The 14,794-nt window shown below is 47.0% G+C and overlaps 1 protein-coding gene across 1 annotated transcript in view; it reads right to left on the bottom strand.

Annotated features, from left to right (window-relative positions):
• The window catches only part of LOC106585923 (extracellular matrix organizing protein FRAS1), a 345,785-nt gene that overhangs the window by 1,608 nt on the left and 329,383 nt on the right, over positions 1-14,794 (bottom strand). The window contains exons 69-75 of the mRNA XM_045706754.1: positions 14,192-14,299; positions 12,052-12,211; positions 11,568-11,684; positions 3,990-4,156; positions 2,159-2,364; positions 1,059-1,205; positions 1-493 (exon numbers count right to left, since the gene is read on the bottom strand). The exon at positions 1-493 is cut by the window's left edge and continues 1,608 nt beyond it. Of these exons, the coding sequence (XP_045562710.1) occupies positions 1-493; positions 1,059-1,205; positions 2,159-2,364; positions 3,990-4,156; positions 11,568-11,684; positions 12,052-12,211; positions 14,192-14,299 (1,398 nt within the window). The remainder of the gene's footprint in view (positions 494-1,058; positions 1,206-2,158; positions 2,365-3,989; positions 4,157-11,567; positions 11,685-12,051; positions 12,212-14,191; positions 14,300-14,794) is intronic.

The following is a 14,794-nucleotide window of genomic DNA, read 5'->3' as shown; positions in this document are numbered from 1 at the left end:
GGGTCTTCTCTAGATACACCTCTACCTTAGTGTTCAGAGGATACTCCTCCGCCATCTTGGACGGCTTCTTTCCAGCCGACCGTCGGCACTTCCTGAAGAGTAAAAAGGAACCCAGCAGGACGAGGACCAGCAGGGTCAGCGCAGCCACACCCCCGCCCATAGACCCTCCCATCTGGGGGTTAAATGTGGAGGCAGCGGGGACCTCGAGTCGGAGAATCTTCATGTTGGTTCCGTTCTTCGTCTGGTCGCCCTCGTTATCATAGATCAGAGACTCGTCGAGGGTGAGATGCCCGCTTTGGTCCACCAGGTCCCGGCGAGCGCGGCTGTAGCTGATGCTTTGGCTCAGGAGATTGGTCAGGTCCCTGCGAGCCCGCCCCATGTCGCTGCTGTGGGCAAGCTGATGGGTCAGAGAACGCTGGATCCTAGGGCCGGAGATGGACTCTGGACCAATCACATAGATCACCTGCAGGTACCACTGATGCCCCGCCTCCACCTGTCAATCAAGAGAGAGAGAGTTAAAGAGATTATCCGGTACTTTTGTATACTTTTTAGCAAGTAGTTCTGAAAGTAGCGCTGACGAGCCAAAAGTGGTCCCCAAACATTGCGTGGTACGTCACATATGTACACCACTTCGTTGCTCTCTCTCGCTTGCTCTGAAGCTCATTGGCTAGAACTCAAGTTTGCTAGGAGGCTGGCCCAAGTGGAGGAAAATGTAGGGAGAATGGCGCAGAACAGCTTCCAGAAAAACAGTCGCTTTCAAACTAGGGATTTTGTGTGACTAATTGAGGTAAGACAGCAATTCTGCTAATAAATGATGTATGTATGACCTACACATTGATACATCCAGCCTAAAAAGTGTGAGGTTTAAAACATACTTGGTAGTCGCCAAAGTTACAGCGCATATCAGATCAATTAATGGTTTTATCACTATGAAAGTTAACCCTCAAATCTGACGAAGACCTTTTTGAAGAGTATGTACATTACACATTTATAACTCATACATATTATCATTTAATAAATTATGATGGTTCAGTTTATAAGTCATGGCCTTCACTGACCTTGTACAGGGCATCAACCTTCATGGTAAAACCATCAACACCAGGCATGGCTGTCATGGTCAGTAGTTCGGTTATATCCGACGCAAAGTTGGCCTCGAAGGGAACGTCATGGAAGAACCTGTCACAGACTTCAGGCTGCTTCCGATCCTGCAGGAGAAACGTTACAACAATGCTGTCATTACCGATCCGCACCGTATATCAAACATTAGCATACATGCTAACAGTATCTACATCTATACCGTATGAACACTAGCATTCATGTTAACATACATGAAAAACAGTATCTACATCTATACCGTATGAACACTAGCATACATGCTAACATACATGCTAACAGTATCTACATCTATACCGTATAAACACTAGCATACATGCTAACATACATGCTAACAGTGTCTACATCTATACCGTATAAACACTAGCATATATGCTAACATACATGCTAACAGGGTTGTCTAACTGCTGGATAAAAGCAGTTACATCGGCTATGGATGTGGAATATACAATTGTTGTTTAAATCTCAAAAGTTTTTTCAGTAAACTTGTAGTTTCCAGCATTCATAACAGAAGCCTACTCCCACTATTGTAAACATTAGCGTAAACAATCCAACACTACGATACCAGTGCCCTGACTCGCACAACAATAAGATTCCTCCTATTTGAATAGCTCACAGTCTTTGAATATATCTCTTAAAACTATGACTACACACCGAGACAGGTGAAAATACCAGTTTGTCAGATCACATGGGTGGCGGTGACATAGCACAGACAAATCAAAAGCCTTGCCTAGCAACGCCTCGGTCGTGGGTTCAAGTTGCAGAGAGACAACGTACTAACAATGTATGCACTCTGTAATACAAGTCAGTTTGGATAAAGGCGTCTGCTAAATGGGATATGTGGAATCGACAAGCAGCGGCACTTCAGGTTGTCTTCATTGCAGTCACACTGAACAGATTATCAGAGCGCATTTCACTAACCACAAAAAAATATAATATAACATTCTTCTGATATACGCTGAGCGAGTGCAAAATAGACAACATAGAACAATAGTACACCAATATTAGAGGACAATGGAAGTTAAATAACCGGAGCCACCCATACCAGGATCAGGAACCTGTGTTTGAGGTGTTTGTTGGGCTGGATGCATCCGTACTGAGGGCCCTCGTTGTACAGAGTCCCTGTGGGGTCGAAGAAAGGCACGTATCCATCCCGTCCCGTACACAGGTACACCTTCTCCAGCTGCAGCTTGTAGGCTGCATTCAGGTTCTGCTCCGGGTTCCACAGCACCCTGCCGTACAGCGTCTGGCCTGTAGGGGCAGCAGAGAGATGCTAGGTTAGGTGATACATAAGGTTTATTATATAATGTGATACAGATTGGCAAAAATGCATTACATACAACAGGCAATATATATATATATATATATATATATATATATATATATATATATATATAGCCCAACACTGTAACCGCTAAGCTTCCTGCCTAATATTTAATATATATTTCAGTAAATGTATTGTATGTATTGAATACATTTCTGTATGTATATATACATATAGAAATGTATTCAATACATACAATACATTTACTGAAATATATATTAAATATTAGGCAGGAAGCTTAGCGCTTACAGTGTTGGGCCAGTAACCAAATTGCAATATATATTACATATTAGGCAGGAAGCTTAGCGGTTATAGTGTTGGACCAATAACTGAACTGCAATATATATTCAATATCAGGCAGGTAGCCTAGCGATTAAAGTGTTGGGACAGTAAACAAACTGCAATATATATTAAATATCAGGCAGGTAGCCTAGCGATTAAAGTGTTGGGCCAGTAACCGAAAGGTCACTGGTTAGAATACCTGAGCCAACAAGGTGAAAAATCTGTCAATGAGCCCTTGAGCAAGATACTAACAACCCTAACTTACTCTAGGGACGCAGTACCACTACAGTATGGCTGACCCTGTAAAACAACACATTACACTGTACCTATCATACTACTATGGCTGACCCTGTAAAACAACACCTATCATACTACTATGGCTGACCCTGTAAAACAACACATTACACTGTACCTATCATACTACTATGGCTGACCCTGTAAAACAACACCTATCATACTACTATGGCTGACCCTGTAAAACAACACCTATCATACTACTATGACTGACCCTGTAAAACAACACCTATCATACTACTATGACTGACCCTGTAAAACAACACCTATCATACTACTATGGCTGACCCTGTAAAACAACACCTATCATACTACTATGACTGACCCTGTAAAACAACACCTATCATACTACTATGACTGACCCTGTAAAACAACACCTATCATACTACTATGACTGACCCTGTAAAACAACACCTATCATACTACTATGGCTGACCCTGTAAAACAACACCTATCATACTACTATGGCTGACCCTGTAAAACAACACCTATCATACTACTATGACTGACCCTGTAAAACAACACCTATCATACTACTATGGCTGACCCTGTAAAACAACACCTATCATACTACTATGACTGACCCTGTAAAACAACACCTATCATACTACTATGACTGACCCTGTAAAACAACACCTATCATACTACTATGGCTGACCCTGTAAAACAACACCTATCATACTACTATGGCTGACCCTGTAAAACAACACCTATCATACTACTATGACTGACCCTGTAAAACAACACCTATCATACTACTATGGCTGACCCTGTAAAACAACACATTACACTGCACCTATCCAGTGTATGTGACAATAAAACATCTATTATCTATTAAATCTGAAAAAAGTCAAGCTAAACTGAAAGCCACATATGACATTGACATAAATCACTTTATGTTTCAATTAGTAAGTTTTCTCAGACTTTAAGATCCCACTTTGAGTTTGCCCAGTGATGTGTGGAACAGTCATTGTACCCATAGAGAAGGCTCCCTTGTAGTCCATCTCAGCCATGGACATGTCGGAGATGACCGGGTCCATCATGAACACCTTCTCATTGTTGCACAGCTGAAACTCAGTGTTGAGGGAGTATACCACTGGGACTGGCCGGTTGGTCTGCTGGAAGGCTATAGGTAACTGGAACCTGTGGAGGAGGGAGGGAGGGAAGGCAGGTTGGTCTGCTGGAAGGCTATAGGTAACTGGAACCTGAGAGGGAGGGAGGGAGGACAGGTTGGTCTGCTGGAAGGCTATAGGTAACTGGAACCTGAGAGGGAGGGAGGGAGGGCAGGTTGGTCTGCTGGAAGGCTATAGGTAACTGGAACCTGTGGAGGAGGGAGGGAGGGAGGGCAGGTTGGTCTGCTGGAAGGCTATAGGTAACTGGAACCTGAGAGGGAGGGAGGGAGGGCAGGTTGGTCTGCTGGAAGGCTATAGGTAACTGGAACCTGAGAGGGAGGGAGGGAGGGCAGGTTGGTCTGCTGGAAGGCTATAGGTAACTGGAACCTGAGGGGGAGGGAGGGAAGGCAGGTTGGTCTGCTGGAAGGCTATAGGTAACTGGAACCTGTGGGGGGAGGGAGGGAGGGCAGGTTGGTCTGCTGGAAGGCTATAGGTAACTGGAACCTGTGGGGGAGGGAGGGAGGGAGGGCAGGTTGGTCTGCTGGAAGGCTATAGGTAACTGGAACCAGTGGGGGAGGGAGGGAGGGCAGGTTGGTCTGCTGGAAGGCTATAGGTAACTGGAACCTGTGGAGGAGGGAGGGAGGGAAGGCAGGTTGGTCTGCTGGAAGGCTATAGGTAACTGGAACCTGAGAGGGAGGGAGGGAGGGAGGGCAGGTTGGTCTGCTGGAAGGCTATAGGTAACTGGAACCTGAGAGGGAGGGAGGGAGGACAGGTTGGTCTGCTGGAAGGCTATAGGTAACTGGAACCTGAGAGGGAGGGAGGGAGGGCAGGTTGGTCTGCTGGAAGGCTATAGGTAACTGGAACCTGTGGGGGAGGGAGGGAGGGAGGGCAGGTTGGTCTGCTGGAAGGCTATAGGTAACTGGAACCTGTGGGGGAGGGAGGGAGGGAGGGCAGGTTGGTCTGCTGGAAGGCTATAGGTAACTGGAACCTGAGGGGGAGGGAGGGAGGGCAGGTTGGTCTGCTGGAAGGCTATAGGTAACTGGAACCTGTGGAGGAGGGAGGGAGGGCAGGTTGGTCTGCTGGAAGGCTATAGGTAACTGGAACCTGTGGGGGAGGCAGGGAGGGAGGGAGGGCAGGTTGGTCTGCTGGAAGGCTATAGGTAACTGGAACCTGTGGGGGAGGGAGGGAGGGAAGGCAGGTTGGTCTGCTGGAAGGCTATAGGTAACTGGAACCTGTGGGGGAGGGAGGGAGGGCAGGTTGGTCTGCTGGAAGGCTATAGGTAACTGGAACCTGTGGGGGAGGGAGGGAGGGCAGGTTGGTCTGCTGGAAGGCTATAGGTAACTGGAACCTGTGGAGGAGGGAGGGAGGGAAGGCAGGTTGGTCTGCTGGAAGGCTATAGGTAACTGGAACCTGAGAGGGAGGGAGGGAGGGCAGGTTGGTCTGCTGGAAGGCTATAGGTAACTGGAACCTGAGAGGGAGGGAGGGAGGGCAGGTTGGTCTGCTGGAAGGCTATAGGTAACTGGAACCTGTGGGGGGAGGGAGGGAGGGCAGGTTGGTCTGCTGGAAGGCTATAGGTAACTGGAACCTGAGGGGGAGGGAGGGCCGGTTGGTCTGCTGGAAGGCTATAGGTAACTGGAACCTGTGGGGGAGGGAGGGAGGGCAGGTTGGTCTGCTGGAAGGCTATAGGTAACTGGAACCTGTGGGGGAGGGAGGGAGGGAAGGCAGGTTGGTCTGCTGGAAGGCTATAGGTAACTGGAACCTGAGGGGGAGGGAGGGAGGGAGGGAGGGCAGGTTGGTCTGCTGGAAGGCTACAGGTAACTGGAACCTGTGGGGGAGGGAGGGAGGGAGGGAGGGAGGGAGGGAGGGAGGGAGGGAGGGAGGGAGGGAGGGAGGGAGGGAGGGAGGGAGGGAGGGAGGGAGGGAGGGAGGGAGGGAGGGAGGGAAGGCAGGTTGGTCTGCTGGAAGGCTATAGGTAACTGGAACCTGTGGGGGGAGGGCAGGGAGGGAGGGCAGGTTGGTCTGCTGGAAGGCTATAGGTAACTGGAACCTGAGAGGGAGGGAGGGAGGGCAGGTTGGTCTGCTGGAAGGCTATAGGTAACTGGAACCTGTGGGGGAGGGCAGGGAGGGAGGGCAGGTTGGTCTGCTGGAAGGCTATAGGTAACTGGAACCTGAGAGGGAGGGAGGGAGGGAGGGAGGGCAGGTTGGTCTGCTGGAAGGCTATAGGTAACTGGAACCTGTGGGGGAGGGAGGGAGGGAGGGAGGGAGGGAGGGAGGGAGGGAGGGAGGGAGGGAGGGAGGGAGGGAGGGAGGGAGGGAGGGAGGGAGGGAGGGAGGGAAGGCAGGTTGGTCTGCTGGAAGGCTATAGGTAACTGGAACCTGTGGGGGAGGGCAGGGAGGGAGGGCAGGTTGGTCTGCTGAAAGGCTATAGGTAACTGGAACCTGGTGGGGGGCAAGCCAGTCAGTTTGCTATATGTAGAGCAGCATAACCATTCCTAGAACTCTGGTTTAAACACTCTAGTTTCAACTTCTTACAGACAGAGAGCAAGCAAGGTCAATAATAAGTAAATAACAAACGTCCAAGGATGGATCCTTCAGGAACACCACAATATACACTACCGTTCAAAAGTTTGGGGTCACTTAGAAATGTCCTTGTTTTGGAAAGAAAAGCTCATTTTTTTGTCCATTAAAATAACATCAAATTGATCAGAAATACAGTGTAGACATTGTTAATGTTGTAAATTACTATTGTAGCTGGAAATGGCAGATGTTTTATGGAATATCTACATAGGCGTACAGAAGCCCATTATCAGCAACCATCACTCTGTCACACCCTGATCTGTTTCACCTGTCTTTGTAATTGTCTCCACCTCCCTCCATGTGTCGCCCATCTTCCCATTATCCCCTGTGTATTTATACCTGTGTTCTCTGTTTGTCTGTTGCCAGTTTGTCTTGTTTGTCAAGTCAACCAGCGTTTTTGTGTAAGCTCCTGCTTTATCCCCAGTTTCTCTTTTCTCGTTCTCCTGGTTTTTGACCCTTGCCTGTCGTGACCCTGTACCTGCCCGCCTGACCACTCCGACTGCCCCTGATCCTGAGCCTGCCGTCCTGTACCATTGCCCCATCTATGGATTATCGACCTCTGCCTGACCTGACCATGAGCCTGCCAATTCCACGGGTTGTCTGGGAGACCGCCTACCATGGTGGTAACCCCACAGCTCCTCAGTGACTCAGCTGCTAGCAACTGCCGTCTCATCATTCACTCCACCTTCTCAGGAGCCACGCTTACCTCCTCCGGAACGCTTCAATGGAGAGCCGAGCACCTGCCGGGCGTTCCTAGCTCAGTGTGCCCTTGTCTTCGAGCTTCAACCCTCCTCCTTCCCCTCGGATCGCTCCAAGATAGCCTACCTCATCATGCTGATGTCCGGGAGGTCTCTCGCCTGGGCTACTGCCGTGTGGGAACAACAGCCGGCCATAATCGCTAGTCTGGAGGGGTTTGTGGGAGAAGTGAGGAAGGTCTTTGATGCCCAGTTCTCTGGGAGAGAGGTAATCCAGCTTCGGCGGGATTTGCGCAGTGTAGCTGATTATGCGGTGAATTTCCGCACGTTGGCAGCAGAGAGTGCTTGGAATCAAGAGGCACTGTTTGATATGTTCCTGCACAGCGTCTCGGAAGAGGTCAAAGACGAGCTTGCAGCCCGGGAGTTACCTACGGAGCTCGATTCCCTCATCGCTTTGACCATCCGTATCAATGGCCGATTACGGGAACGACGGTGGCAGAGGAAATTGGATTTCACTCGCACGTCCAGGGATCCCACCTTGCCCTCCGAGTCATTCGGGAAGCTCCTGATGGTCTCGTTGCCGAGAGAACCCGAGGTTTCCCGAACTGCCCCAAGGGCTGCCGAAGACGGCCAAGTCACAGCTTCCTAAGCCTATGCCACTAGGCAGAGCTGGGCTGTTGCCAGCGGAACAGCAATACAGGATCGACATAAAGAGTTGTCTGTATTGCGGGACTCTTGGTAATTTCGTGTCCTCTTGTCCTTTAAAACCTGTTAGGGCTAGGGGGCAATATTGACACGGCCGGATAAAAAACATACCCGATTTAATCTGGTTACTACTCCTGCCCAGTAACTAGAATATGCATATAATTATTGGCTTTGGACAGAAAACACCCTAAAGTTTCTAAAACTGTTTGAATGGTGTCTGTGAGTATAACAGAACTCATATGGCAGGCAAAAACCTGAGAAGATTCCTTACAGGAAGTGCCCTCTCTGACAAGTTCTTGTTCTTCTTGGCTCTGTTTATTGAAAACTGAGGATCTTTGCTGTAACGTGACACTTCCTACGGCTCCCATAGGCTCTCAGAACCCGGGAAAAAGCTGAATGATATCGAGGCAGCCCCTGGCTGAAAAACATTAGCGCGTTTGGATAGTGGCCGGTCAGAGTACTATGAGACTCAGGCTCGTGCACGAGGGGATCCCATGTTTTTATTTTCTCTCTCTTTGAACGTAAACACGCTTTCCCGGTCGGAATATTATCGCTTTTTTACGAGAAAAATTGCATAAAAATTGATTTTAAACAGCGGTTGACATGCCTCGAAGTACGGTAATGGAATATTTAGAATTTTCTTGTCACGAAATGTGTCGTGCGCGTGACCCTTATTTACACTTCGGATAGTGTCTTGAACGCACGAACAAAACGCCGCTATTTGGATATAACTATGGATTATTTTGAACCAAACCAACATTTGTTATTGAAGTAGAAGTCCTGGGAGTGCATTCTGACAAAGAACAGCAAAGGTAATAACATTTTTCTTATAGTAAATCTGATTTTGGTGAGTGCTAAACTTGGTGGGTGTCTAAATAGCTAGCCCTGTGATGCCGGGCTATCTACTCAGAATATTGCAAAATGTGCTTTCACCGAAAAGTTATTTTAAAATCGGACATAGCGAGTGCATAGAGGAGTTCTGTATCTATAATTCTTAAAATAATTGTTATGTTTTTTGTGAACGTTTATCGTGAGTAATTTAATAAATTCACCGGAAGTTTGCGGGGGGTATGCTAGTTCTGAACGTCACATGCTAATGTAAAAAGCTGGTTTTTGATATAAATATGAACTTGATTGAACAAAACATGCATGTATTGTATTACATAATGTCCTAGGTGTGTCATCTGATGAAGATCATCAAAGGTTAGTGCTGCATTTAGCTGTGGTTTGGGTTTTTGTGACATTATATGCTAGCTTGAAAAATGGGTGTCTGATTATTTCTGGCTGGGTACTCTGCTGACATAATCTAATGTTTTGCTTTCGTTGTAAAGCCTTTTTGAAATCGGACAGTGTGGTTAGATTAACGAGAGTCTTGTCTTTAAAATGCTGTAAAATAGTCATATGTTTGAAATTGAAGTAATAGCATTTCTAAGGTATTTGAATAACGCGCCACGGGATTCCACTGGCTGTTACGTAGGTGGGACGAAATCGTCCCACTGGCCCTAGAGAAGTTAAAGAAGCTCACCAGTTGGAGCAAGGACTCTGGTGGGCCATATGGAGAAGGTTTCTGCTTCTCCTGCACGCACCCACCCCTTTTCATGCTATTCTGCTGTGGGGAGACCAGTCCAAATCTCTCCGGTTTTCATTGACTCTGGAGCCGATGAGAGCTTTTTGGACGCTACCCTGGGGTCCGAGCTGAACATCCCCACTCAGCCCCTCTCCATTCCGATGGACGTTAGAGCGCTGGACGGGCGCTCTATAGGCAGAGTCACCCACAACACCACTCCCGTCAACCTAAAGGAGTCAGGGAACCACAGCAATGCTATCCAGTTCCTGCTCATCAAGTCCCCTCTTGATTCCCATGGTATTGGGATTCTCCTGGCTCCAACGACACAATCCCCTCATTAACTGGTCTACTGGTGCCATCATGGGCTGGAGCCCATTCTTCCACGCCCATTGCCTGAAGTCAGCACAACCTGCCCTGTCTTCCTGGGGGCCTGGAAGGTGCCCCGGACCTCTCCGCCATTCCTGCAGAGTACCAGGACCTCCGGGAGGTGTTCAGCAAGGCCCAGACCATGTCGCTTCCGCCGCACCGACCCTATGACTGCGGGATTGACCTTCTCCCTAGCACCACGCCGCCCCGGGGACGTCTGTACTATCTGTCGGGACCGGAGACCAAGGCTATGGATACCTACATTAGGGACTCCCTAGCTGTTGGATTTATCCGTCCTTCTTCCTCTACCGCTGACGCAGGGTTCTTCTTCGTGGGGAAAAAGGACAAGACCCTGCACCCGTGCATTGACTACCGGGGACTCAATGACATTACAGTTAAGAACCGTTACCCGCTACCACACTTGATACACTCCTGTGTTCCAATGGCACATTGTGTTAGCTAATCCAAGTTTATCATTTTAAAAGGCTAATTGACCATTAGAAAAGCCTTTTGCAATTTTGTTAGCACAGCTGGAAACTGTTGCTCTGATTAAAGAAACACCAGTCTCAATGTCAACAGTGAAGAGGTGACTCCGGGATGCTGGTCTTCTAGGCAGAGTACCTCTGTCCAGTGTCTGTGTTCTTTTGCCTATCTTAATCTTTATTTTTATTGAGATATGGCTTTTTCTTTGCAACTTTGCCTAGAATGCCAGCATCCCGGAGTCGCCTCTTCACTGTTGACGTTGAGACTGGTGTTTTGTGGGTACTATTTAATGAAGCTGCCAGTTGAGGACTCTAATGTACTTGTCCTCTTGCTCAGTTGTGCTCAGTGGCCTACCACTCCTCTTTCTATTCTGGTTAGAGCCAGTTTGCACTGTTCTGTGAAGGGAGTAGTGCACAACGTTGTACGAGATCTTCAGTTTCTTGGCAATTTCTCGCATGGAATAGCCTTCATTTCTCAGAACAAGAATAGACTGACGAGTTTCAGAAGAAAGCACTTTGTTTCTGGCCATTTTGAGCCTGTAATTGAACCCACCAATGCTGATGCTCCAGATACTCAACTAGTCTAAAGAAGGCCAGTTTTATTGCTTCTTTAATCAGACCAAAAGTTTTCAGCTGTGCCAACATAATTGCAAAATGGTTTTCTAATGATCAATTAGCCTTTTAAAATGATAAACTTGGATTAGCCTACACAACGTGCCATTGGAACACAGGAGTGATGGTTGCTGATAATGGGCGTCTGTACGCCTATGTAGATATTCCATTAAAATCAGCCGTTTCCAGCTACAATAGTCATTTACAACATTAACAATGTCTACACTGTATTTCTGATCAATTTGATGTTATTTAACAGACCTTTTTTTTTCCTTTTCTTTAAAAAACAAGGACATTTCTAAGTGACCCCAAACTTTTGAACGGTAGTGTACATTTTACAGACACAGTATATTTTACATTAGTTATCTTTTCTTTGTTTTTAGTCCCATACTTCAGCTAACCTCAACCCCTCCCATAATAATTTTTGAGGTGACATACTTCTCTGGGGCGTGGGCAGTGCAGGACATAGGCTTGTCTCCAGGATCGGTCCAGGGCTGGGTGGGCTGCACGGTACATGGGATCAGAAACACTGTGTACTCACCGGAGTAGTCCTTCCTGGAACACAAGAGGGCAAAACATTTGGTAAGCCCTTGTAACAGAGATAATTCATATAACCTTGCCTGAGACATGAGGACTTGCATTGGGTCCCCAGGCTGATGCCTAGGCTTTAGCTTAACTCAGCAGGCTAACACATTTTTTTGTGATGACCAGGAGATCTGCTTTCGGACACCAATTCTCCAGAACTTAGAAAAAGCAGTCATGTTAGCGTTGGGCTGGAACAAAAGTCTGTCCACCAAGTAACCCTTACTGACCAGCTGTAAGAGCAAATGGCCCTCCAGAGCTGGTAGGGAGAGTCAAAGGACTTGGAATATCTATTTATCTATATCTATAACTGTATATGACAGTATGTCTGTGTACTGACCTGCTGTAAGAGGAGGTGGCCTTCCAGAGCTGGTAGGGAGAGTCGAAGGACTGGGCGCTCCAGATGAGCTGCATGTCGAACTCTATCCCCCCCAGGTGGTCCGGGACCATCAGGTAGGACTTGTGGCCAGGCAGGGTGTGGTGTTCTGGGACAAACTGGCCTGGAGGAGGAAGAGGGAGAAAACTAGAGGTTAGTCATCGTGTTACAGACCACTATTGACCTGGTCTCACAGGAATCAGGATCAGACCTCAACACAGTAGTCTCCTTCAAAAAGATGGAGTCGAGACCACTGTTGACCTGGTACATGTATTTTAAAATGATATGCTTCAAAAGTAATAAGATACTAATTAATGTGGTGCTCTGGTACAAACTGGCCTGGCAAGGAAAAGATAAACACATACAGTGCCTTCGGAAAGTATTCAGACTCCTTGACTTTTTCCGAATTTTGTTATGTTACAGCCTTATTCTAAAATTGATTAAACCAAAAGAAATCCTCAGTAATCTACACACAATACTCCATAATGACATCACAATACCCCATAATGACATCACAATACCCCATAATGACATCACAATACCCCATAATGACAAAGTGAAAACAGGTTTTTAGACATTTTACCGAATCTATTAAAAACAGAAAACAGAAATACAGTATTTACATAAGTATTCAGACCCTTTGCTATGAGACTCTAAATTGAGCTCAGGTGAATCCTGTTTCCATTGATCATCCTTGAGATTTTTCTACAACTTGATTGGAGTCCACCTGTGTTAAATTCAATTGATTGGACATGATTTGGAAAGGAACACACCTGTCTATAAAAGGTCTCACAGTTGACCGTGCATGTCGGAGCAAAAACCAAGCCATGAGGTCGAAGGAATTGTCCGTAGAGCTCCAAGAGGCTTGTGTCGAGGCACAGATCTGGGGAAGGGTACCCAAACAATTCTGCAGCATTGAAGGTCCCCAAGAACACAGTGCCCTCCATCATTCTTAAATGGAAGAATTTTGGAACCAACTATACTTTTTCCTAGAGCTGGTCGCCCGACCAAACTGAACAATCGGGAGAGAAGGGCAATGGTCAGGAAGGTGACCAAGAACCCGATGGTCACTCTGACAGAGCTCTAGAGTTCCTCTGTTGAGATGGGATAACTTTCCAGAAGTACAACCATCTCTGCAGCACTCCGCCAATCAGGCCTTTATGGTAGAGTGGCCAGACAGAAGCCACTCCTCAGTAAAAGGCACATGACAGCCGACTTGGAGTTTGCCAAAAGGCAGCTAAAGACTCTCAGACCATGAGAAACAAGATTCTCTGCGGGCCTGAATGCCAAGCGTCACGTCTGTAGGAAACCTGGCACCATCCCTACGGTGAAGCATGGTGGTGGCAGCAGCATGCTGTGGGGATGTTTTTCAGTGGCAGAGACTGAGAGACTAGTCAGGATCGAGGGAAAGATGAACGGAGCAAAGTACAGAGAGATCCTTGATGAAAACCTGCTCCAGGGCGCTCAGGACCTCAGACTGAGGCGAAGGTTCACCTTCCAACAGGACAACGACCCTAAGCACACAGCCAAAACAACGCAGGAGTGGCTTCGGGACAAGTCTCTGAATGGTCTTCAGTCCCCCAGCCAGAGCCCAGACTTGAACTCGATCAAACATCTCTTGAGATACCTGACAATAGCTGTGCAGCAACGCTCCGCATCCAACCTGACAGAGCTTGAGAGGATCTGCAGAGAAGAATGGGAGAAACTCCCCAAATACAGGTGTGCCAAGCATTGTAGCATCATACCCAAGAAGACTCAATGCTGTAATCATTACCAAAGGTGCTTCAACAAAGAACTGAGTAAAGGGTCTGTATACTTATGTAAATGTGATATTTCAGTTTTTTTGTAATTAGAAATTAGCAATAATGTTTCTGCTTTCTCATTATGAGGTATTGTGTGTAAATTGATGAGGGGGAAAAAAACAATTAAATACATTTTAGAATAAGGTTGTAACGTAACAAAATGTGGAAAAAGTCAAGGTGTCTGAATACTTTCCGAAGGCACTGTAAATATATGAGACGTTTTCTCTAGTTTAGCTTTTACAGAAGGCTACATGATACCGTACACTGGTCATACAGTAGTAAACAGGTCATTGAGGACTGACCCCTGAACTTGGCGTGTGTTTTGAACTCGATGACCAGACGACCATCTTCTCTTATGTAGATCCTGATAATCTGGAGTCTGGCTGACAGAACGCTGTCTGTCTGGATGCCTAGTGGACACAGGAACACACCAGTTAAATGGAGTTCCACAGGAACACACCAGTTAAATGGAGTTCCACAGGAACACACCAGTTAAATGGAGTTCCACAGGAACACACCAGTTAAATGGAGTTCCACAGGAACACACCAGTTAAATGGAGTTCCACAGGAACACAACAGTTAAATGGAGTTCCACAGGAACACACCAGTTAAATGGAGTTCCACAGGAACACACCAGTTAAATGGAGTTCCACAGGAACACACCAGTTAAATGGAGTTCCACAGGAACACACCAGTTAAATGGAGTTCCACAGGAACACACCAGTTAAATGGAGTTCCACAGGAACACACCAGTTAAATGGAGTTCCACAGGAACACACCAGTTAAATGGAGTTCCACAGGAACACACCAGTTAAATGGAGTTCCACAGGAACACACCAGTTAAATGGAGTTCTACAGGAACACACCAGTTAAATGGACTTACATAGAAATACAACAATTCCAAG

Source organism: Salmo salar, chromosome ssa24 (assembly GCF_905237065.1).
Source record: "Salmo salar chromosome ssa24, Ssal_v3.1, whole genome shotgun sequence".
NCBI classification, from domain to species: Eukaryota; Metazoa; Chordata; class Actinopteri; order Salmoniformes; family Salmonidae; genus Salmo; species Salmo salar.
The sequence above is the reverse complement of the archived record's forward strand: the minus strand, read 5'-3'. Positions and strand labels throughout refer to the sequence as shown.